Source organism: Phascolarctos cinereus, unplaced genomic scaffold (genome assembly GCF_003287225.1).
Source record: "Phascolarctos cinereus isolate Bilbo 61053 unplaced genomic scaffold, phaCin_HiC Scaffold_4;HRSCAF=312, whole genome shotgun sequence".
NCBI classification, from domain to species: Eukaryota; Metazoa; Chordata; class Mammalia; order Diprotodontia; family Phascolarctidae; genus Phascolarctos; species Phascolarctos cinereus.
Window position 1 is genome coordinate 147,263,039 of NW_027555847.1, and position 23,661 is coordinate 147,286,699.

Below are 23,661 nucleotides of genomic sequence, written 5' to 3' on the forward strand. Positions count from 1 at the left end.
ACTGGTGTCCAACTCTTTAAAACCCCATATGGAGTTTTCCTGGCAGAGATACTGGAGTGGTTTGCCAATTCCCTTCTACAATTCATTTTACAGATGAGGAAACTGAAGCAAACGGGGTTAAATGACTTGCCTGGGGTCACACAGCTAGTAAGTATCTGAGGCCAAATTTGAACTCAGTTCTTCCTGACTTCAAGCCTGGCACTCTATCCACCGTGCCACCTACCTACCCCTTTGTATACATACTATATGCTTAATAAATTCTTGTTACATGACAGAATGAATTAATGAATGAATGGGCCTTGAAGCATCTGGTGAGCTGGAGATGAGGGTGTGTTTATGATAATATGACACTGATGAAAGCCACTAAAGAGACTCATAAAAATTAGGTTTCCCCATTAGATTTATTTTTCTTCTTTCTTACTCCTTTAGAAGATGGTATTACTTAACAATGTTCATTTTTCTAGAACTTCCGTTTCATTATAGAGAGTAATTTTCTAACATCATTAAGAGTAGCCAAAAGGGAAAACATTAATGGGTAATCTATCCATCATGATGTGCAGGTTTCCAAAGGCAATGACAGCATTGGCTGCATTGTAATGTAATAACCGGGAAAAATCAGCTCTTGCATCAGCTATCGCTCTGGGGAAAAAAAAATGTTACCAGCTAGAGTTCTACCTCTTTCCAAAATGGAGAGAGAGAGATAGAGATAGACTTACCATCATATTCTGGGAAATAGTCAACTAGATGAGAATACATAATTTTCTCCTCTAGAAGATCTTTCTTGTTTAGGAACAGAATAACTGAAGAGTTCTGGAACCAGGGATATGTGATAATTGTCCTAAATAGTGCTTTGCTTTCCTCCATTCGGTTCTGGAATAAAATCAGAGAAACAAAAAGTGAATGATGTGGTTACCAAATCTGCTGGTTTTATTCATTCTGCAAGGCCAGCCATTCTATCTCCTGAATCTAATTTATGCAGCATAGGGTTTTTATAGCTTCCAACAGAATTTGTTTGCAAGTGATTCATTCGATGTCTTGGCTGTTTCCTTTATGCAAACTCACAAGCTAATGATGCAGGAGGAAATAATAATAACAATAGAAAGACATGCTAAAAAAACGCCAACAACTTTATGGTTGTACCAAAAAGTAATCAAAGCCCAGAAATACATATGTGGCTAGTTCACAGTCATATAACACCATGAAAAATTATCCATACTAAATCAAAGCATAAGAACTGATTTAAGAACTAGAAGCCAGGCTTCATTTTGAGTTTCCTGGAATCTTGTGTTTTGAAGTTAAGCTTAATTGTTTATGCATTGCTAAAACACCAGCTGGTTTAATATTTTTGTCCCAAAGTGCATTCAGATTGATAGTTATAAGTATTTATTAATGCATATTTTTCTTTATATGCATATACAGGGGAATGCAAATATTATATATACACATATTTGTGTATATGTTTCTTATTTCATATAGATTTCTTTCATTACAGATATTTATATCTATTTATATATTTACATTTAAATTGATATTGTTGTTGTTTAGTTGTTTTCAGTTGTGTCAGATTCCTTGTGACCCCATTTGTTCAACCCCCCAAGATAATGGAGTGGTTTGCCATTTCTTTCTCCAGCTCATTTTACAGATGATGTAATTGAGGCAAACAGGGTTAAGTGACTTGCCCAGGATCACACAGCTAGTAAGTATCTGAGGCAAGATTTGAACTCAGGAAGATAAGTCTTCCTGGTTCTAGGTCACACAGCTGCTCATTTAAATATATGTCTGATATACATTCATACACACACACACACACACACACATATATATCTTATGTATATATGATGTATTTTTATCTATTTTTATTTTACTATGATATAGGTGATACAATGGAAAGAGCATGAAAATTAGGGAGTCAGAAGACATAGGTAGAAATCCCAGCTCTGCCATTAACTGTGCAATGTTGGTCAAGTCCTTTTTACTTCTCTGTCCTTAGTTTCAACTCTTCTGTAAAAGAAAAGTCTTGGTCTAGATGAGATCAGAGTTTCCTTCTAGTTAAAAATCTAGGATCCTTATATTTATCCTAATTTTTCAGGGCACTTTCCTTGGTTTTCACATAGAATTGTTGAAAGAGATGCAAACATTAATTACTTGTCCCTAAAATTTTGGATCTCCAAAGTCAGCTCTTGTCAGAAATGCACTTGAATGGAAATCTTTCAAATTATATACCTTGGACTTCAAAATGATTGATCTGCTTGTTAATTAATACTAAGCACAGGTCAAATAATTTTCATTCTTAAAATTTGTACTTTTCATATAAGAGCTGCTTTTCTTCTTCCCCATACAGCCTGGCCAATTCTCTACCAGAGTCAAATATTTCCTGGTATAATCATTCCTAAATCCCACACGTAGTAATGGCACTGTGCAGATTATTGGCCATGGAATGAAAGGATGTGAGTTCAGATACTTCTTCTGATTCTTATTAACTGTACAACCTTGGGCAAATCCTTTGATTTTCCTACACCTCAGTTTCTTCAACTGTAAAATGAGAGGTTAGTCAGTCTCTGAGGTTCCTTCAAATCCTTTTGTAGGAAGTCTTTCCTGATCCCTCTTAATTCTAGTGCTTTTCCTATGTTGATTATTTCCATTTTATCCTGCATATAAGCTTATTTGTGCATAGTTATTTTCATGTCATCTTCCCCATTCATTTGTGAGCTCTTTGAGGGCAAGGATTGTCCTTTCTCTGTATCCCCAGCACTTAGCATAGTGCCTGGCACACAGTAAGTCTTGTCTCTAGAGCTATGACCCTATGATCTTTTTAGGTGAGGCTTCTGATCAGTTTCTGGATCAAGAGTATGTTTGTGTTTCATTAAAGAATTTCCCCCCCCCCAAATTTCCTATAAACTTAATTGAATGAATAAATGAATGAAATACAGAATGAATGATCCATGTGAGATCAGTAAATCTGGTAGTCTTGCTAGGCTTGTACCACTGTCAACTTGTCTGCCTTGCTAATGTAGATTTATCTTTCCCTAATATTCACAACAATGCTATGGAGGCAAAATAGATCCATTTGCATAACCTTCTGATACTTGTTCCAAGAAACCTCCAGGAAACCAGGCTCAGCAAACATGATTATTAGGTGCTTAACATGTTTTCATTTTTGTTCTGTAAACTGTGCCAAGCAAGATGAAGTCAAAACAGCACACTTGGCTGTCAGCCTTCATGCTTCAAGTAGATCGTTCACAAAATGTTTCCCTCACTGTCTTTTTGCCTATAGTTTTTTAAACAACTAAATACCTATGGGACATGCAAAATGGTCCACTAAAAGTACGCTTGATACATAAAAATAGTATTTCATTGTTATAGAGAATCACATTTCTTTGAATAAACCTCTTTAGACTGATATAAATTACAATGTTGCTCATCATTGTTAGATGCCTATATACCTCGAACAGCAAAAGCTAGTCTAAAAAAACCACACCTTTGTCTGCGCATGCCCACAGCAATACACCTGGTTAAGAGAGTACCACAAATCACAAAAGTTTATAACCTCAGAGTTCAGTCACTGAGAAGTGGGCGCTTAGCTTGAGAATCAAAATGTCTTATAACTTTAGGCTTTAGCCAGAGTAGAGCAGATGTCTTAATGATAGATTTAAAGATGCACTGACCTATGGAAGATTTTTTAAAAATACGTAAAGAAGGCAGAATTACATGTGCTTCTTAAAAAGAATACAACCATATGATGGAGGAGTCTAGATCCAAATCCACATTTGTAGCTGAAATTGGTGATTTCTAATAGTAGAAAATTCTATCAAAATAAATTTTAAAAATCTAATTTTGTTCTTTTTCACTGCCCACTGAAAAGACTGTATTTGTTTGCCCCACCTCCCCAATATGTATGTTCCCTCTGATGTAGGAAAAGGACTAGAACCATAACCAGCAATTCTGGAGCCTATGGTCAATACCACAAAATGTTTCTGGAGTAGACACCACAATAGGTACTTTAACATTAACGTTTGAAATAGGATGTCTAGGGTCTTTCTTTAATCATGACTTTCAGGTAGTCCAATAATTCTTAAATTCTCCTTTCTTGATCTGTTTTCCAGGTTAGTTTTTTCTGAAGAGATATTTCACATTTTCTTCTATTTTCATTCTTTTGACTTTGATTCTTGATGTCACACGGAGTCAGCTTCCACTTGCTTAATTCTGATTTTTTAAGAAATTAGTTTCTTCAGTGATCTTTTGTAACTCTTTTTCCATTTGTCTAATTCTGTTTTTTAAAGTGTTATTTTCTTCAGTATTTTTTGTGTCTCTTTTATTACCAAGCCGCTAATTGTCTTTTGATAATTTTCTTCCTTTGCTCTCATTTCCTTACCTAATTTTTCCTCTACAACTTTTATTTGATTTTGAAAATAGTTTTTTTTTAAAGCTCTTCCAGTAATTCTTATTGGGCTTGTGTCCATTCAGTTTTCTTTGAGACTTTGCTTGTAATTCTTTTGACTTTGTTGTCTTCTGACTTTGTGTCTTGATTTTTCCTGTCACCACAGTAGCTGTATATGATCAGGTCCTTTTTTTTGGGGGGGGTTGTTTGTTCATTTTCCCACTCTATTTCTTGATTTTGAAATTCATGTTAAAGTTGGGCTCTGTTCCTGTTGTGTGTGTGTATAGGAGGGGCATGTTCTCAAGCTTCAGGCTTTTTCACACTACTATTTTCGGAGCTAGTTCTGGGGTTTGGAAGCTTTTGGTGTTTCCAAGGTGGTATTATCTGGGGAGAGGTGTGGTCACCTGCTCTCCTGGTCTGCAGTCTGGTCTTTACCCAGGAGGCCCAATCCCTTGGGATTTCAATGGATACTATTCCTCAGGGTCCCTAATTCCTTGTGACCAAAAGCAATGATGCCCTGAAGGGCTCCCACTCCCTCTTCATCAAAAGTGCTCCTCTCTGACCTTGAATGTGAGCATAGGCAATGGATTACTGCATTCAGTACTAGCACAGAGGTCCCTTGTAATCTCTTTTTTCACCACTTGCCAGGTCCTTTTATCATCTCTGATATGAGAGTTCTTTTTTTTCTTTTTAAAAAATTTTTATTAATGTATTTTGATTTATCAATAGTCACTTCCATATGCTTTTGAGTTTAAAATTTTTCTCCCCCTTCCTCCTCACCACCCTCCCCAAGACAGCACACAATCTGATATAGGCTATACATTTACATTCCTATTAACCATATTTTCACATTAGTGATGTTGTAAGTAAAAATTAAAACCAATAGGAGGAACCATCAGAAAGAGGAAACAAAACTCAACAGAAGAGAAAAAAAATAGCAATTCAACTTCCATTGTTCTTTCTTTGGATATGGATAGCACTTTCCATCACAAGGCCTCTGGAGATATCTTAGATCCTTGTTTGCTGGGAAGGGTTAAGTTTATCAATATTAGTCATTGCACAACATGGCTGTTATTGTGTACAACATTCTCCTGGTTTTGCTCACTTCACTCAGCATCAGACCATACAAGTCTTTCCAGGTTTTTCTGAAGTCAGCCTGTTCATTATTTCTTATAGCACAAGAGTATTCCATTACATTCATATACCACAACTTGCTCAGCCATTCCCCAATTGATGGGCATCCTCTCAATTGCCAATTCTTTGCCACCACAGAAAGAGCTGCTATGAATATGTTTGTACATGTGGGTCCTTTTCCCATTTGTATGATGTCTTTGTGATATAGCCCTCTGATATGAGAGTTCGTGAAGCTACTGCTGCTGTTTCTGTTTTCACCATCTAGTCCTACCACTGGTGTTTCATCCACATGGGCTCTGGGCTCATGGGATCTATGTCACAGATCTCTCTTTCCAACCTCCTAAGTTGTCTTGGGCTGGACAAGTGTCTCCCACTGACCTTTGGTTGGCGCTGCAACTTCAAAATTCAATTTGAGGTATTATTTTAAAGTTGTTTGGAGGTTGAAGGAGGGATGTTCGGAGAGCTCAGCTGAGCATTTTTTCTACTCCACCATCTTGGCTCCCTACATCAATTTCTGAAGACAAAAGTATGTGGAGGTTGGTGGTGAAGAGAGAACTAGGGATAAAACTTCAAACCTTGGGACACATGATGCTACGGATAGCAATACCTTATGATATCCTCCCTACAGGTAGACTGCAGGATACCACAAAGTCACTTCTGAGGAGGTCACCAACATGGGAGAGAGCAGTGCAGGGAGTTCATTTAAAGGGGGTGGGAGGAGGGTAGCATATTAACTGGTAGCTTCCTTTTGGACCAGACTAGTGATTTCTAACATCAGAATAAGGAATTCTTGATGAAGGAATTTCCCCTACCAATCCAAGTCAACATCTAAAGCACCTTTATAGCCTTAGAGAGAGTTGCCTGAGGCACTGAGAAGTTAAGGGCTTTAGGATCAAGGCCAGCATGTGTTAGAGGCTGTGTTGAACCCAGGCCTTTCTGACATCAAGGTAAGCTCTCTATCTACTTTGACAAGCTATACCTCGATAACTTCCTGTATCAACAGATTATTCTCCTTAAATAGCGCCAGGGTCAGCTGTTTCAATCTGCTGAAAAATTACAAGTGTTATTAGCTTCCTTTAAATTTAGGTTCCTTAAGGACAAAGCGTCATTTGCATCACCATCATTACGTCTCTATATAGGACTACTATTTAGGGCAGTGGTATCAAACTCAAGTAGAACTGAGGGTCACCAAACTGTACATAAGTATCCTTGTGAGCCACAAATTGACTTTGTTTTAAAATAATATTATCTATACTTTATTGTATTTTTAGTTATTTTGCTAAATATTTCACAATTATATTTTAATCTGGTTTGGAAGACACTTGGGAGTGTTGAAGGTCTCACGTGGCCCATGGCCTGAGGACTTGACAACTCTGGGTTAGAGCAGAGTGAGCTAATTTTCACAATGTCTCAGGCTGTGGAACTTTTAGGGGGTAGACCATGCTCTATTTTACCCAGAAAAATGCAACCCCACCTGAGAACAATATGTTCCAGTCATGGGGGCAGGTACTACTTGCCTTGTCTTAGTTATATACCTTAATTTACCAAGGAGAAAGTTTCCAAAGTCTCATGCAACTCAAAGAACAACAACCAGACAAAAAAAAAGGAGAATCAGAAGAGCTTGTCAGAATTATGAAAGAGCTTTGAAATTGTCTCTACCATGAAAGATAGACTAGAATGAAAATCCCATGTCTTAACAGCTCTGATTGAGGCTTAGTAGAAAGAAGCCTACCTCTATCACTGTGTACACTGTCATTAGTTAAAAGGACAAGGATTTATTGAGTAAGGGATTTAAAGGTACACAGAGCTATGGAAGATTCTTTAAATCACACGAAAAAGGCAGAAGTTATATATGTTTTCTCTTGTTCACTCCTTATCAGCTCTCCCTCAGAAACCTACACTTGCATCTTTGATAATTTCCACACTCCATGCCTAGTCTCATCTTTATAGATGAAGCTTCGAGTAAAGGAAAAGTGATGTGATAGGGAACTGGATTTAGAGTTAGGAAGATCTGTGTTTGAATCCTGCCTTTGACAACAGTTCTTCTTTAAAAATTTTTTATTAATTTATTTTATCAATAATTACTTCCATATGCTTTTGAGTTTAAAATTTTTCTCCCCCTTCCTCCCTACCACCTCCCAAAGACTGCGCACAATCTGATATAGGCTATACATTTACCTTCCTATTAAACATATTTTCACATTAGTGATATTGTAAGTAAAAATTAAGACCAATAGGAGGAACCATCAGAAAGAGGAAACAAAACTCAACAGAAGAGAAAAAAAATATCAATTCAACTTCCATAGTTCTTTCTTTGGATGTGGATAGCATTTTCCATCACGAGGCCTCTGGAGACGTCTTAGATCCTCGTACTGCTGGGAAGGGTTAAGTTTATCAATATTAGTCTGACAGTAGTTAAATGATCCCAGAGCCAAGTCACTTATCCTCTTATTTGTAAAATGAGAAGATTGGATTTTTTGGCTTTTCCAGCTCTAAATCCAATATCCTACAATCCAGGATCAAGATAAAGCTTACTTTTTGTCAAGGATGTAAAAGACAATAAGCTAACATGTCTTTTATTTTTTTCTTAATTATTTTATTTTAATTCTTTTAAACTAACAAGCATTTGTTTTCTGTCCCTCCTCCTACCATTAAAAAAAACAACTACAAAAGCATTTACTCAAAATACAAAGCAAAAAAAAATACATAACATTGTACCAATAAACCTGGCACATGACATTCATGGGAAGAATAAGCACACTAACGTGTCTTTTAAAACACCCCAAACAAATGCATCTTTCTAAAATACATTTGTGGTGTCATGCCTGTTCAAAACCCTTATAGATTCTCCATTGCTGAGGGAATAGTCCGAATTACTTTGCTTGGCATTCAAAGTCCTTCATAATGCTCCTCCCCTGCCCTCCCCAATCTACCTTCATAGACTAATCTCCAACTACTTCTTCACACAAACCCTTTGTTCCAATCAGACTGGTCTAGTCACTCTCTTGACATCTCTTGGTCCCAACTGCCTTATCTGCAAAATGCAAAGGTTGGATTAGATGACTTCTGAAGTCCCTTTCAGTTCTAAATGTATGTTTCTATGATCCTGTCCCCACTTAATATATTCCTCCCTCTAAGTTGCTCATGCCTTCCTTTCCACCTCTTGGAATCCCATTCTTTAAGGCCCAACTCAATAATTCAATTCCACAACCATATTAAAGTGGCAGGGCTACACTAACAAAATGTGAAGTAGTTCTTGTCCTCAGGGAACTTAAGTGAGGCAGAGCTGAGCAAAGCCATCAGCCTCACTCTGTCCTCCAGAGTCATCTGAGTCCAGGGGTAAGTCATAGGTTGAGATGACTGGTGATGGCCCGGGATGCAGTGGGAGACCTTGGCCTTTTTAAGCTAAGGTTTTCCCCAAATCTCAGTTTGTCTGAGGCAATACCCATTTAATAATTAAAGGCTAGGTAAGAATTAAGGCAAAAGATGGCCTAGTTTGCCTTCACAAAAAATATCAGTCTTGGAGGGGAAGACATAAGAGTGTCTGTCCGTAACAGAAACACTTGCTATTTAAATGGCAAAATATGGCTATTTTAAACTAACAAGCATTTGTTTTCTCTCTGTCCTCCTACCATTAAAAAAAAACACCAAACTACAAAAGCATTTACTTAAAATACAAAGCAAAAAAAAATTACATAACATTGTACCAATAAAGCTTTTTATCAAGTATGTAAAAGACAATAAGCTAACATGTCTTTTATTTTTTTCTTAATTATTTTATTTTAATTCTTTTAAACTAACAATCATTTGTTAGCCATCAAAACCCAAACAATGAGCAAGTAAGAGGCTTACATTCTACCTTCTGTGCAAAAACCTCTTTGATCAATCTATCAATGAATTAATCATCATTTATTAAGTAACTATTAGGTGAATAACCATACCTGCTGATGGGGACTTATCTCCTTCTCTGAACTCTTTTAGCGCTTAGGGCCTGTGCTATTCATTTGGTTGAAATGATATCATCTTACACTATTAATGAGCTCATATGTTGCTTCTCCCCAAATATTGCCAGAGAGGTCAGAGTTGTCTTATGTGTTTTTGTCCTCCACAGTGCCCAGAATTGTGAAATGCTCACAAGGTACCTAGTAAACACGTACTGGTTAATTGGTTGCAGATGAAGAAAATGAAATGCAGATGAGGGATATGCAATTGCTTTACTGACAACCAGAAACACAGTTTCTGTGCACAACCATGGGCAAAGGCCCAGCACAGTTATGGCCTATGAAGCACAGCTAGCTTCTGGTACTCCTACTCCAGGGACTACCACTTCTTCCTCAATATAAGTTGATGGTGCCGTAAATGGTGGCCATAAGTAGGAGGATCCAATCAATTAAAAAAATACCAATACAAAGATCCCAGAGTTCAAAGAGCTTTTCCTTTACGAGCTCATCATGTTGCATGTGCAGGTAGTTAAAGGCCCGTAAAAATAAGTCAATTCCCCACATGGCCATTTGATTCCTTGCTCTTCTGAATGCTACTCTGTGGGGTCCTAATACTGTTTCAGTGTCACCCCAGCTAAGAGTCTTCTTCAAGAGATCCAGTACATAAGGTAAAACCAGGAAGAGAAAGCAATGGATGGTGAACTAGAACCCTCATGACTTGTAGATAGGCATGATAATCAACTGCTTAGCAAAAATGAGATGTTACATATCCTACTGCAATTATTGAACTGAAAGGACACTGCCCTCACTTTGGCTTTAATTCTCTATCTACAAAGCAATTCTATATTAAAAAAAAAAAGCTGGTGAACCAGTGACCACAAGTGAAAACTCTGAAGGGAAACCAATTCTCCCTCCAGGATTTAGCTTTTGCTTAAGAAATTTATCCAAAAATTCAAGGGTGATCCAAAACCTCATACTTATAAAGTACACAGTCACAGACAGTATGATATTTGGGGACTGACATTATTCCTCATCTCTTCTTCCCAAAGGGGTATTTTTTATTCTTCAAAAGTAGCTTTAAGTTGGAGGAGATATGAAAAGGCATCTTTCATGGGATCATAGATTTAGAGATAGAAAAGACCCTGGAGACCTAGAAGTCTAATCCTCTCATTTTACAGATGGGGAAACTAAGGCTCAGATTGGATCAGTGACTTGCCCAAGTTCACACAAGTGTCTTTGGTGGGATTTAAACCCAAGTTCTCTTGACTTCAGGTCCAATGTCTTCACCACCATACTCAACGCCTCCTGATGCCATCCATGTCTTTGTTACAAAGTCTGCACCTCTGTAGAGTTAGTCATTTCTCAAATAAATGCAAGTACATTTGTGCAAATGCAATAAATATATCCTTCAGAATACACTATCTTTTTTTCAATGTAAAGAATGCCACATTGGCCAGGAGCCCTCAATTTCTTAACAATGTCTTATACAGAATAGGCAAAGCAGAGGAGTAGAGTGAGAAGGTACTGGCTTGGAGGATATGGGTTAAAATCCTAGCTTTGACACATAAACTGAGGGACCTTGGACAAGTCATTTTATCCCTCTGAGACTCAGTTTCTTCATCTGTAAAATTACTGATCCATACATTTGATTTGAATGGAATAGGGATCTTCCAGTGAGGAAAACTCCTTGAACCAATAAGCATCAATGACAGGTCTATTACGTATAGTTTTGCCCTAAATTGCTTGGAGCACAGGGCAGCAAGATGGCAAAGTGGAAAGAGCGCTGAGCTGGGAGTCAGGAAGATTCTTCCTCCTGAGTTCAAATCTGGCTTCAGTCATTTACTAGCCGTGTGACCCTGGGCATGTTTCCTCATTTGTAAAATGAGCTGGAGAAGGAAATGGCAAACTACTACAGTATCTTTGCAAAGAAAACTCAATGGGGTCCTGAAGGGTCAGACATGACTGAAAAACAACCAAACAACAACACGCTTGGGCCACAGAGAGTTTGAATAACTTGCCCAACGTCCCACAGTCTTTCTGGCCCTCCACACTGCATCTCATCCGCAAAGAGGGAATGATAATACTTCTATTTTCACAAAGTTGCTGGCAGGAAAGCACTTCGTAAATCTTAAAGCACTACATAAATGTAAGTTGTTATATTAACCTGTTTGCTTAGCTGAGTTGACTTATTGAAATGCCTTTGCTAACATGCTTGCTCTATTTGAAAGGCCTTAGCTGATTGTCAGGAAGTCTTCACTTTGGCAAACTATGGCTCTATAAATTCTGCATATCCTCAAAATGCAAATTGGCCACTCGAGTTAAAAATAGAAAAACAAGCATGGAAAATAATAAATGAATCACTAAGTGCCCAACCCTAGGATTCATCAGTTTCTCATAGGAAGCCTACAGAATCGGCAGCCTTTCTTTGTCCCCAGTGTTTACCATAGCACTGGGCACAGGCTTGTTGACTCATTGACTGGTATTCAGAATTCTCCAGTTAAGAGTTAGCGCCTTTTAACCAGTATTAACCATGGACTTATTGATAGACAGTAAGTCTTGGAGATCACATAAGGACTCTCAAATTATTTGCCAATTAGTGGAGAAAAGAGAAAATGAAGCGGATGGGATGGTGAGCCTGGGTATTCCATAAATTGATTCTCTATCCAGATGCATAAAATGCTTCATATTTATCCAATGTTTTAGACTTTTCAAGGAGCGTTTGCTGCATTTCCTCCCCTGACACCCTCACTGTAGTTCTGTGACTTGTGAAGGGTGGGGAGTGGGCTATTATTTCAGTTTCTTAAAGATGGAGAAGCTGAGGCCCAGAAGGGTTAAATGATTTGCTCATGGTCATAGAGTCAGTAAGTGTCTGAGTGCTTTCTGAAATGCCTTGACTCCTGGCTCAGTGCTCCATCCTCCACTGCCTCACTGAGGAGCGGACAGTGGGCGATGATGCAATATTAATAGCAGGAGACTTCACTGAACCCTCTGCTGAAAAGCCAGATGAAACCATTAGTTATACTCAGACAAGCAAAGGACAGATAACAAGTCAGTGGAGAGGATTAATGAGTATGTCTGGGAAGTGCTTTGTAACAGCAAGATTGCTCAAGAGAAGAAAACATTCCCAGTGTCATTTTACAATGTTTTTTAACATGGATCTTCCGAGTTAGACAGTATGGTAACATCTACAGCCTACACAGTTCATTTTGATGCCTGCCAGCTAAAACTCCTTTATGTCTCATAAAGTGAATAATGCACACAGAAGGTACATTTTACATTTTTAAAGAAAGGCTTTTGTTTTTAAACATCAATCAATCATCATGCATTTATTGGGCACCTACTGTATGTCTAGGGACTGGGGATACAAAAAAAAATGAAACACTCCCTGCTCTCAAGAAGTTTACAGTCTAAGCAGGGATTATGTTTATTTCTGAATATGTCACTTTCCCCTCTCCTACCCAGAGAGCCAGCATTTGTGACAAAGGTCAGAAAAACAAAGAGAAAAAAACAAATCGTCAAAGCTAAGCAATATATTAACTAAGTCTGACAGTACATGCAGTGTTCCAAACCCAGAATCCCCCACCTCAGCAAAGACAAAGAGGTGAATTTTCTCATCTCACAAAATGCATTTTTATTGGCAATTTTTATCTCTGTGATTGAGCTAAAGAACTCTAAGTTACTTATTGGGGGGGGGAGGGAATCCCAATTGAGTTGATTCAATAAGATGTCATTTTAGACATTTCTCTTCACTTTTTAAATTGTTGTGGCAAGCTTTGCATGTCTCCCAGCTCTACCTAATTAAAATCTTACCTACAACTAGCTCTTTAAAAGGCCTATTTTTGGGGCAGTTAGGTGGTGAAGTGGATAGCGCATTGGCCCTGGAGTCAAGAGGGCCTGAGTTCAAATCTAACCTCAGACACATAACACTCACTAGCTGTGTGACTCGGGGCAAAGTCACTTAACCCCAATTGCCTCACAAAAAAAAAGTCTATTTTTAAAAAGATCAAGGCTGGCTGATTCTGCCTTTGTATTTAATGCTCTGTAGCCAAGGCAAATCCCATTCAAAATGTATTATCATTTACAGCTTACTAAGACTTCAAATCATTTGGAAATCTAAGTCAGTGTCAAGAATACTGGGCTTAGCCTATGTGTTTTAAGAAGTTATTTTATTTTCAAATGACTACTGGGTAAATAAATGCGACAGCCTCAGAGACAAATAATTCTTAAGCCTTAGGGGAAAAAAATTTGCAACCTTGGTCATTTGTATGTTTTTCTTCCTCCCCGATTATTCAGGATAAAACTATTTGTTTGACTTTGTTATACTCCTCAGGATCACATCATTATGTGTCCTATCTGATGTAAACACTACAATAATGCAAATCACATTTTTGTGCCAAGTTCCTGTTGTTCAGGGAGAGAGAGAAGATAAAAAGAAAAAAAAAAGAATTGACATAAATCTGTTATCTGAGAATATTCTGCAGAACTTTTTTTTTTGTCAAGTACAGAGTGTTGATTTCAAAAGTCCTATGGAGGTTCCTTTCTGAGATGCTGTCCTGGCCTGCTCTTTGCTTCTTATTCCTGGTCTAGCTGCAAAATGCAGAATCAAAATTATAATGAGTTGGAAGGCACTTTGAGGCCATCTAGTCTAATCCCTTCCTTTTCCAGGTGAGAAAACTGTTTTTCATTGAGGTTAAATGACTTTCTTTAAGGTCACACAGTAAGTAGCAGACCAGGCACCCAAATACAAGTCCACTGACTCCAGTACCAATACAGGATTCTTTTCATTCTACCACACTCCCTCTTGCTGGTCAGTTTTCTCCCAATTTCTCCAGTTGTGTGTTTCAGAGGGTACATTAAAAAAATATATGAAGCTGGAAAAGTATCTGATCGTCCACTCACTTGGAGAATATTTTTACAAATATCACTTTCTCTCAACTTCAGATTACCTGTCTATCCATCCATCCATCCATCCATCTGTCCATTATTAAATCTCTACTATATGCAAAACACTCATGCCCTCACGGACCTGAGAATCTAATATAAGAGACTTATAAAAATATCTATAATTCTTAATTTAAAATAGTACAGATCCATAAGAGAAGCATAAACAAGGTGCTATGAATTGAAATGAGGGAGATCACTATTAGCTTAGAGACAGAGATGGTATGGAAGAGGTATCATTTGTGCCAGGCCTTTAAGGGTGTTTAGGATTTCAGAAGATGGGGATTGGGTAGGTAAAGAACTTTACCGACAAAAGAGCCTGAACAACTCTGTGGAGTAATCAAAAATAGAGGATGTTCAGGGGGTGGAAAATAATTTAGTTAGGTTGGAGTGAAGGGAAGTACAAAATAAGGCTTGATAAGATAGACTGGAGTTAGACTGTGTGCAGTTTAAAATGTCAAACGGAGGAATTTGGACTTGATTCAGTAGGCGATGGGGAGCCATTGAAGGTTTTTCAGGCACTGGAATGAAATGATTAGAGCCATGCACTAGAAAGATAAATTTGGCAGCCTTGCATAGAATGGATTGTAGTAGGAGAAAGTGAGAGGCAGGAAGATGAATTAAAGAGCTATTGCTTTAGTCCAGGTGAGAGATAATGAAGACCTGTACTAGGATGGTAATAGTGGGAATGAATGAATGAATGAAGGGGATAGAGGTGAGAGACATTATAGAGAGAATTGCCAGAATTGGGCAACTGATTAGATCTGGGGGAGTGTGGGTGAAAAACAGAAAATGAATAACTTGAAGTATAATGGTACCATTTATAAAAACAGGGACATTAGGAAGAAGACCAGTTCTGGAGGAAAATGAGTTTGGATTTAGACATAGTACCACAGAGTTAGAGGTGGAAGGGAGCTCAGAGGGCATCTAGTCCAAAATTCTCATTTTACATATGAAGAAAATGAGATCCAGGGAAATTAAGTGACTTGCCCAAGGTCACACAGGGATTGTTACAGATGAGATTTGAACCCAGGTCCTCTGACTCCAGAATCAGGGCTTTTGCACTGTTCTACATTCAGACCCCAGTGTAATACAAGATAGGGATAAGACTGTACCTGTGATTTCATTAGTCAACTCCCAGGTAAGGAAATTTCCTGTACTAATATAGGTTAGTACCTTCCTTGCAACTTACAGTCTTCCTTTCCTAGAGCACTGAGAGGTAATACACAGGTGGGAACTGGAAGCTCAGAACAGAGACTGGGACGAGATACATAGGAAGAGTTGCAGCTGTTTGAAGAAATGAGAAGGTGAAGAGAGAAAAGATGGCCAAGAACAGAACGTTAGGGAATGCTTGTGTTATGGCAGCAGAAAGAGGAAGAGGAACCAGTGAAGGAAACGCCTGATCTAAAGCTGTGTCACTTCTGCCTCCCCCTTAATTCCAACACACACACACACACACACACACACATACACACACACACACACATCACACACAGAGAACATATTAATGGAGTCAATGGATTATAACTTTGCCTCCTAACAATTCCTATTCCATTATTCAGATTGGTCAACGCGCATAGCACTGACAGCAATATCAAGCCCAGCAAGATGTAGGCTGAATAATGTTCTCTGAAAGCTTTTCTTAGTTGGGAGCTAGTAATAATTTGAAATCAAACTTGGCATACTCTTTTGGCATGAAGATGACTCCAGAAGGTTTACATATTATAATTTCGGCATATGAATACATGTACGGTTCTTAGACCGGATGTTTACTGAAGAAATAAAATGAAACACATTTGGTTTACACCTCCAAGTCAGGATCTGTGAAGAGATGGGAAGGTTCTTGATCTTTCTGGGCTCACAAATTGAGGCTTCTTTAGTGAGAAAGAAGTTTGAAACAGTTTTTAGCTAGGTTGTGCTATTAGGAAAGGGGGATGTATAGGAAGAGAGGCTGTAGGAAAGAGAAAGGGGAAAGCTGAGGGGCAGCTAGGTGGAACAGTGGAGACAATGCTGGGCTTGGAGTTAGGAAGACTTGAGTTAAATCCAGCCATAGACACTTACTAGTTCTATGAACCCTGGGCAAGTAGGTTAATCTCTGCCTGCCTCAGTTTCCTCATTTAGCACAGTTGCTTGGCACACAGCAGACATTTAATAAATGCTTATTTCCTTCCTTCTTCCCAAAGAGAGGAGAGACCTATATGCCAAGAAACCATATGCTGAGATTCTCTTTATATGTCAGATGCTCATGGAAGTTTAGTATTTTTCTGGTGCTTTAATTTAACCAAATCAATAGGGAACCACTTGTTTTAAAATACTATTCTGTCCCTATTAGGATCATAGATCTAGAGCCGGAAGGGACTCAGTGTTTACTGAGAACATCTTAATTTTATTGAAGAGGAAACTCAGGCCCAGAGGGATTTAAGTGATTTTCCCAAAATTATACTGGTAGCAAGTGGCAGAGTTGAGCCAGGATCTCCTGGCACTTTAAGTATAGCACTCTTTCCATTGTACCAAGAGAATCCTCTGGGGCTCATCCTAGAGCTTACTCATGTAGTCTGTCCTGCCCCCTTCCCAATCCTGGGTCACCTGAAAGCCACTCCATGTCCAAGGTCCACATCTACAGCTCATGAGCCCCCATTGGTGTCTGATTTTATTTCTATTTAGAACAAGTATAAAACACATTAAAATATTTAATCTAATTTAATTAAAAACTAAGTGTTTAATCTAATTAAGAAGGCATTACCGTAAATGGTTAAATCAAGTGGCATCTATTTCTAAGATGGTGTCTCCTTACCCACACATATTTCTCAAGGTAGATAGTACTAGTCTCAACTGCTAGCCCCATATTACATTAGGAATAGCATCTAAATCATTCTTAGCAGTAGCTAAGGGTGCTTTAGGTCTTCAACAAGCAACTCAGCCAGATAGAATTAAGAGCAATAGTCATGAGCCAAGCACCCCAAGCTGATTTCTTCTCCTCTGGCCCCATGCCTCCTGGTTGCAGTCTGTTCTGGCCATCTGCCTCTACCATTCACACTGGGGTACAGATTTTGTCTCCTGCACACAGTACTTTAGGCTAGAGAACAATAGAGAACTCTCCCTGTTGCTGCCCTATCTTTGTTCTTTCCTCCTTTTACTTCCTGCTCCAGTTCTCTTTACCATTTTTTCCCCAGCTCAGCTGTCATGCAGGGTCTACTGAACACCACATATAAACTCACCACTTCTGTACTTCATTTGATTTCTGTCAACCAAATTGAACCTCTTAATCAGAATAAACAAATCTCTCTTTTCACATCAGGACCTCTGCCATTCACTTGCTGTGTAATCTGACCCCGTATGCTGAATCCCTTTCACATTTCTTACATCAACCTTTCAAATGCCTAAATCATTTTTATTCTGGTGTTTCTCTGAATTCCTGCTGACCACAATTATGTATATATGGTTTTTCCATGATAGGGTTACCAGAATCTTGGGAGAAAGGGATCATCACCTCCCTGCTGTATGACGTGATGTCTCATGGTCCTACATTATACTGGCCTTTTTTTTTTAATTGCCTCATCACATTGCAAACTTGCATCTAATTTTCTGTCCATTGCCCCAAGGTCGTTTTCATCATAACTGCTTTCCATTCTACAGAATATTTATGTGTCAGATAACATCCTGTGCTGATGCAGTTTATATTTCTTCCAAACTAAATATCATGTTGATGGATTCTCCCTATATTTAAAATCTCTTTGAGTCAATCACTTCTCCCACTTGTACACAGTAGAAGTTTTGTTAGGATATATCAGAGCTCGTGATCTCTCTGGTGAATCTCAGTCAGAAGAATGGGGGACGGTGGAAGAGCAGATGTAGCCACCAATAAAAGGACAAAATTTTGTGGGAAACAAAATTCTGAGGCAGAGAAAGAGTCAGTTTCTCTGCCAATACTCACTATCTGTATTTTTCCTCCTGATTCAGTATTGACTTACTGACTTGAATCTCTATTCTTATAACCAGTTTCCCACTTCATCTTCAACTCCTTGGATTTTCATGCTCTGCATAAACCCTGGTACCAGGTACTTGATCTGGACTTTTGGTTTAGGCCTTCTTGAATCCTGTTTCAGTCCACCAGTTCATATGCATTTATGAAGCACTTACTATGTGCTAGGTACTAAGGGCCTGGGATTCAAAGATAAGCACAAAATTTCCTGGAAAACTAAGAGGCAATGGTGAAAGGAAAGAAAATTCGACATACAGAAGACAGGTATGAAAAGGCAGCTGAAATATATATGAGGAAGAGCAAGGCCAGTGCAGCCGGACTGTAGACCATGTTGAGGTAGGGAAAGTGTAAGAAGATTGGAAAGGTAGGAAGGGGCCAGGTTGTAAAGAGCTTGACCTTCCAGAGAACTTTTTTCTTGGAAAAGATACTGGAGTGGTTTGCTATTTCCTTTTCCAGCTCATTTTATAAAAGAGGAGACTGAATCAAGCAGGGTTAAGTGACTTGCCCAGGGTCACACAGCTAACAAGTATCATGTGTCTGAGCTGGATTTGAACTCATGTCCTTCTGACTTCAAGGCCAGAGCTCTATCCACTGCACCACCTAGCTGCCCCAGAGAACTTTTTTCCTGGCAAAGATTGGAGTGGTTTGCTATTTCCTTTTCCAGCTCATTTTATAAAAGGGGAAACTGAGTCAAGCAGGGTTAAGTGACTTGCCCAGGGTCATACAGCTACTTAGAGTCTGAGCCAAATCTGAACTCAAGAAGATGAAACTTCCTGACTTCAAGCTCTGAGCTCTATCCACTGTTAGAGTGGAGAAAGGACAGACTTGAGGCAGGGAGACCAATTAGAACTATTGTGATAGTCCAGGTAGGAGGTGATTAAGGTCTCAACTACAGTGGTAGCTGTTTGAGTAAAGATAAGAGGACTATGTGAGAGGTGTGAAAGTGGAAGTGACAGGATTCAGAATCCATCTTTTTCTCCAAGAGGAGACTCCTACTCTGCTACAGGAATACTTGCCCTAATCAAGAGCACACGCATACCTTACTCTAGACAGGATAGGACAATGAGCCATCTAGTTTACCCTCAGAATTCTGAAGTCATTATTTCCTCAGAGCTCACCCCACACCTCCTCCAAAACAAAACAAAACAAACAAATACCAAACCCAGGTATCCAAGGGCTTAGCACAAAAGAAAGAAATGGAACAAAATTGCTTTGTCCTTTTAGATCAGTTTTTGTGAAGAGGCAGAATGGCTTTTCTGTAAGTGATTATTGCTTGAAGCTGTCTCAGCTAGATGTGTGATTGGGAGAGGGATGGCATTATATGATGCTTAGTAAATAAATATCCTAGTGGATAAGTGTAATGGAAAAGGGAGGGTTTCCAATGAGTGCAAATAATAAATCCCATGAAGTGGCCACATTATTTGAATTTTCATTGAATATTTCCATTGGGCTGCAACTAATTGCCTTGTTTTACATATAATTATAACTTTGATTAGTGTGAATTCAAATAGCTCAACTACTTCACAGCATTCATTATTTGAACTAATCAGGACCTAGCTATTACAGAGATTGAAAGGACTCGGTAACTGATTAGATGTGGGAGGGAAGATTGAGGACAGATTGAAAGATGACTCAAAAGTTGGGGGACTTGTAAGGATGGTGCTTCTATTCAGAGAAATGAGGAAGTCAGGAAGAATAGCTGGTTCGGAGAAGAAAACCTATATTGTTTTAAGTCCCATCAGAGCACGGAAAACAACTAGGGCTCTAGATAATGACTAATCCTACAGCAGAAGGATATCAAATGTAGGACCCTTGGGAATCCTCTGGAAATGTGTCTAGATCAAAGGCAGAACTTGACTGAATCTGCATCTCTTGCCATCCAAATGAAGCACAAAAACCAGGCTGTTTGTTTATGAGACTAGGTTCCTCAGTAACACTGCTTAGCAGATGACTGCTGGGTTAAGCCATTAACAGACAGAAATCTACTCAAAAGAGCCGGCAGAGAGGAATTTACAGGTTAGGCAGGCAGCCAGTAATAATCCTTCCACTCTTTAATTTGGTTCCTTTTTCATAACATGGGGGAAAATATAACCAATAGGTCCCATTGGAGGGCTCCAGAGATAACAACTGACTACTAAGACATAACTTGAATGAAACTTTGTATTGCTTTATGATGAAAAACAGTGAATTAGACATATTTAAACCACAAGAAGACACTCCACTTAGTTACCTGGCTCCTTTCAACACTGAAAACCCAGATCCTTGGATTTACCCCAAGAGTTGGGCACTCCACCCAATATCAGGGATATTTCCAGTCTCTGTTCTCAGAATGACACTACATCTATCTTTCATTTCTGCCCTTTTTTGGATGGAAGATGCTCACTTTCCTAGTTTAGGGAGTGTGGTCTGTATGGATTTGTCCAGTCAGAATCTTGGTTTAAGCTTCTAACCCCACAGTGGTTCCCTATTCCCTCCATGCAAGATCAAATATAAAATTTTCTGTTTGGCATTTAAATCTCTTCAAAATCTGACCCCTTCGACCTTTCCATTTTCTCATACTAACACAAATTCTAATTAAATTAGGGCCTTCCTCACTAGTGAATGGAATTTGAGATTCTAAGACCTTAATAATAATTGTAAAAGAAAAAAATGAATGTGGTTAGGTAGACTCATTTTTTAGTTATCCTGTCTCTCTCCCCACACTGTGCTGCCAGGTGATATAGAAGATAGAGCGCCAGGCCTGAAGTCATGAAAACCTGAGTTCAAATCTAGTCTCATACACATACTAGTTGTGTGACCTTGAGGAAGTCACCCAACCTCTATTTGCTTCAGTTTCTTCAACTGTAAAATGGGTATAATTATAGGACCTACCTCTCAGAGTTGTTGTAAGGATCAAACAAGATAGTATTTTTAAAGCTCTTAGAATAGTGCCTGGGGCAGCTAGGTGGCACAGTGGATAGAGCACCAGCCCTGAAGTCAGGAGGACCCGAGTTCAAATTCGGCCTCAGACCAAACACTTGACACTAGCTGTGTGACCCTGGGCAAGTCACTTAACCCCAATTGCCCCCCTCCCCCAAAAAAGAATAGTGCTTGACATATGTCAGACATGATATAAATGCTGGTTCTTCTTCTTCATTTAAACTGCATATGTGTTTCCCATGACTTTGTCAGATACATGTTTGAAATCAGATTATTAATACTTCTTTGAGTTGTTATTTCAGTCTGTTGGCCTCTCTTGTTTTAGAACTTTAAATTTTTTTAAAATTTGGAACATTGATTGTCATTTTTCTAACTTTCTTTTATCCAAGGTATTCAAAGGGAATGATCTTTTTATACTTCTAAAATAGCCAACTCTATCATCTCTATCAACTGAACTAGCATATATAAATATAATCCACATAATCTTGGCCTTTATTTTAGTTGAGAAATTCAAGTGTCTCTAATTCTCAACCTTATTGTTAATCTGACTTGTTAGCAAGGAGCAAAAGTCATTTTTGTTTCAGTTTATTTTCTCTGCTCACCTCTCACCTGTGCCTGGATTATTATAATGGCCTCCTAACTGATCCCCTAACTTCTAATCTCGTCTGCTTTCCATTATATGTTTCACATACTTGTAAGAGAAATGATTATTTCTCTCTTGTATTTAATAGTTACTTAATGAATTAGGACCAAAGTTTTTTCCCTTTTCTACTTCCTTATGCAGAAATCTTGGGAAAACTTACCAGACCAGGCTAAGAGAATTGGTGAATTCCTGTTCATTGTGGTTGGTCAGACAGCTTGGGTTTTGATTTTGTATTGATTGTGTATTGATAAGACTCTTTGAGCAAGACTTGGGTGATCCAAGTCAGTACCCCCAAGACCCTCATTAGAATGAGCCCACATCTCATTATAATATTCACTTTCTCATTAATTGTTAACCAATCAGAGTTTATCACCACCCTCAGGAATATCTACTCTTCCAAGGGCATATAAACTGTGAACCCATTGCCATGATTCGTCTTTGGTCCAAGAGAGAGATGGCCAAATGACCATTCCTTTTATTAATAAAATGACTAATTACCCAGAAACTACATCTTTCAAACTTTTTAAATGTCCCGCCTGTTAAAAGAATTTTCCTAGTATCTATTACTTACAATGTCACTCTCTGCTCAAAAAACTTCATTATGGCTCCCTATTGCTAATAGGAAAAAAAATATAAATTTCTCAGTCTGGCATTTAAGGCACACTGCAATATGGTTTTAATTTACCTTTATATTACATTCCTATATACACTCTGTTTTCTAATTGGACTGAACTATATTACTGTACCTGTTTTGTAATCTCCTGACTCCATGCATTTGTGTAGGTCAGCGGTATTAAACATGTGGTCCACCACACATGACCCACAACACTTCTGAATGTGGCCTGAACCAGATTAAAATTTAATTGAGAAATATTTATCAAAATAAATAAAAATACAATAAAATATAGATAATGTTAATTTGTGGTTTCCAACTCAACATGAGGTCTGTAGGGATCCTTCAGTACTGTTTAGTGCTCCTCATTTTTATTTAAGTTTGAAACCACTAATGCAGGTCAATTCCTATGCCAGAAACGCAATCCTTCTTCAGATTCCTGTTGGAATCTTTCTCATTTTAGGCTCATTTCAGGTACGGTCTCTTCCATAAAGTCTTATATGTTGATACTAGCTAAGGGTATTTCCCTCTTTCCTTCAATATTCCCAGGATACTTTGCTTGGATCCAGAGATACTTTGCCCCTTCCACATTCAATCTTATATTATCCTTATTGAGTACATGTTTCTCCCCCCTCCTCTAGCGGACTATGAATTCCTTGAGAGCAGAAACTGTTGATTTTCATTTATATAACACCTAGGATAGTGCCTGGCACATAGTAGGAGCTTAATAAGCTCTTGTTGTTTGGTTGATTGATTTGCTCTTCAAACACCAGAATTATCATCACTAGAGATATCATTGTCATGTCATTTTTAGAATCGTTTCTTTATCCTCCTCTTTCCCCCAAAATCCATAGATGTGGATTGAGTAGGTGTGACCCAGAATCCTTTTGAGAGAGGTTATCATTCCGTAAAATATGGACAAGCAAAGAGTTAGGAGGGATACTGTCAGGAAATATATCAAGATGAGGGTGAGTTTGGAAACTCAAGATAGCAACTCCAGTAAAGTTGATACAAGAAAAGACTAAGGCATCAAGTCCAGGGGGAAGACTTCTTTCCTCCAAAGGTCTAGGGAGAGACAGTATGTTTATTGTAGGGAGAGACAATATGTTG

At 38.5% G+C, this 23,661-nt stretch overlaps 1 protein-coding gene across 1 annotated transcript in view; it reads right to left on the reverse strand.

The window, feature by feature from the left end:
* Nucleotides 1–23,661, reverse strand: part of LOC110214560 (guanine nucleotide-binding protein G(q) subunit alpha) — a 411,313-nt gene that overhangs the window by 17,431 nt on the left and 370,221 nt on the right. Inside the window, exon 6 of the mRNA XM_020995540.2 lies at nt 717–870. Within this exon, the coding sequence (XP_020851199.1) occupies nt 717–870 (154 nt within the window). The remainder of the gene's footprint in view (nt 1–716; nt 871–23,661) is intronic.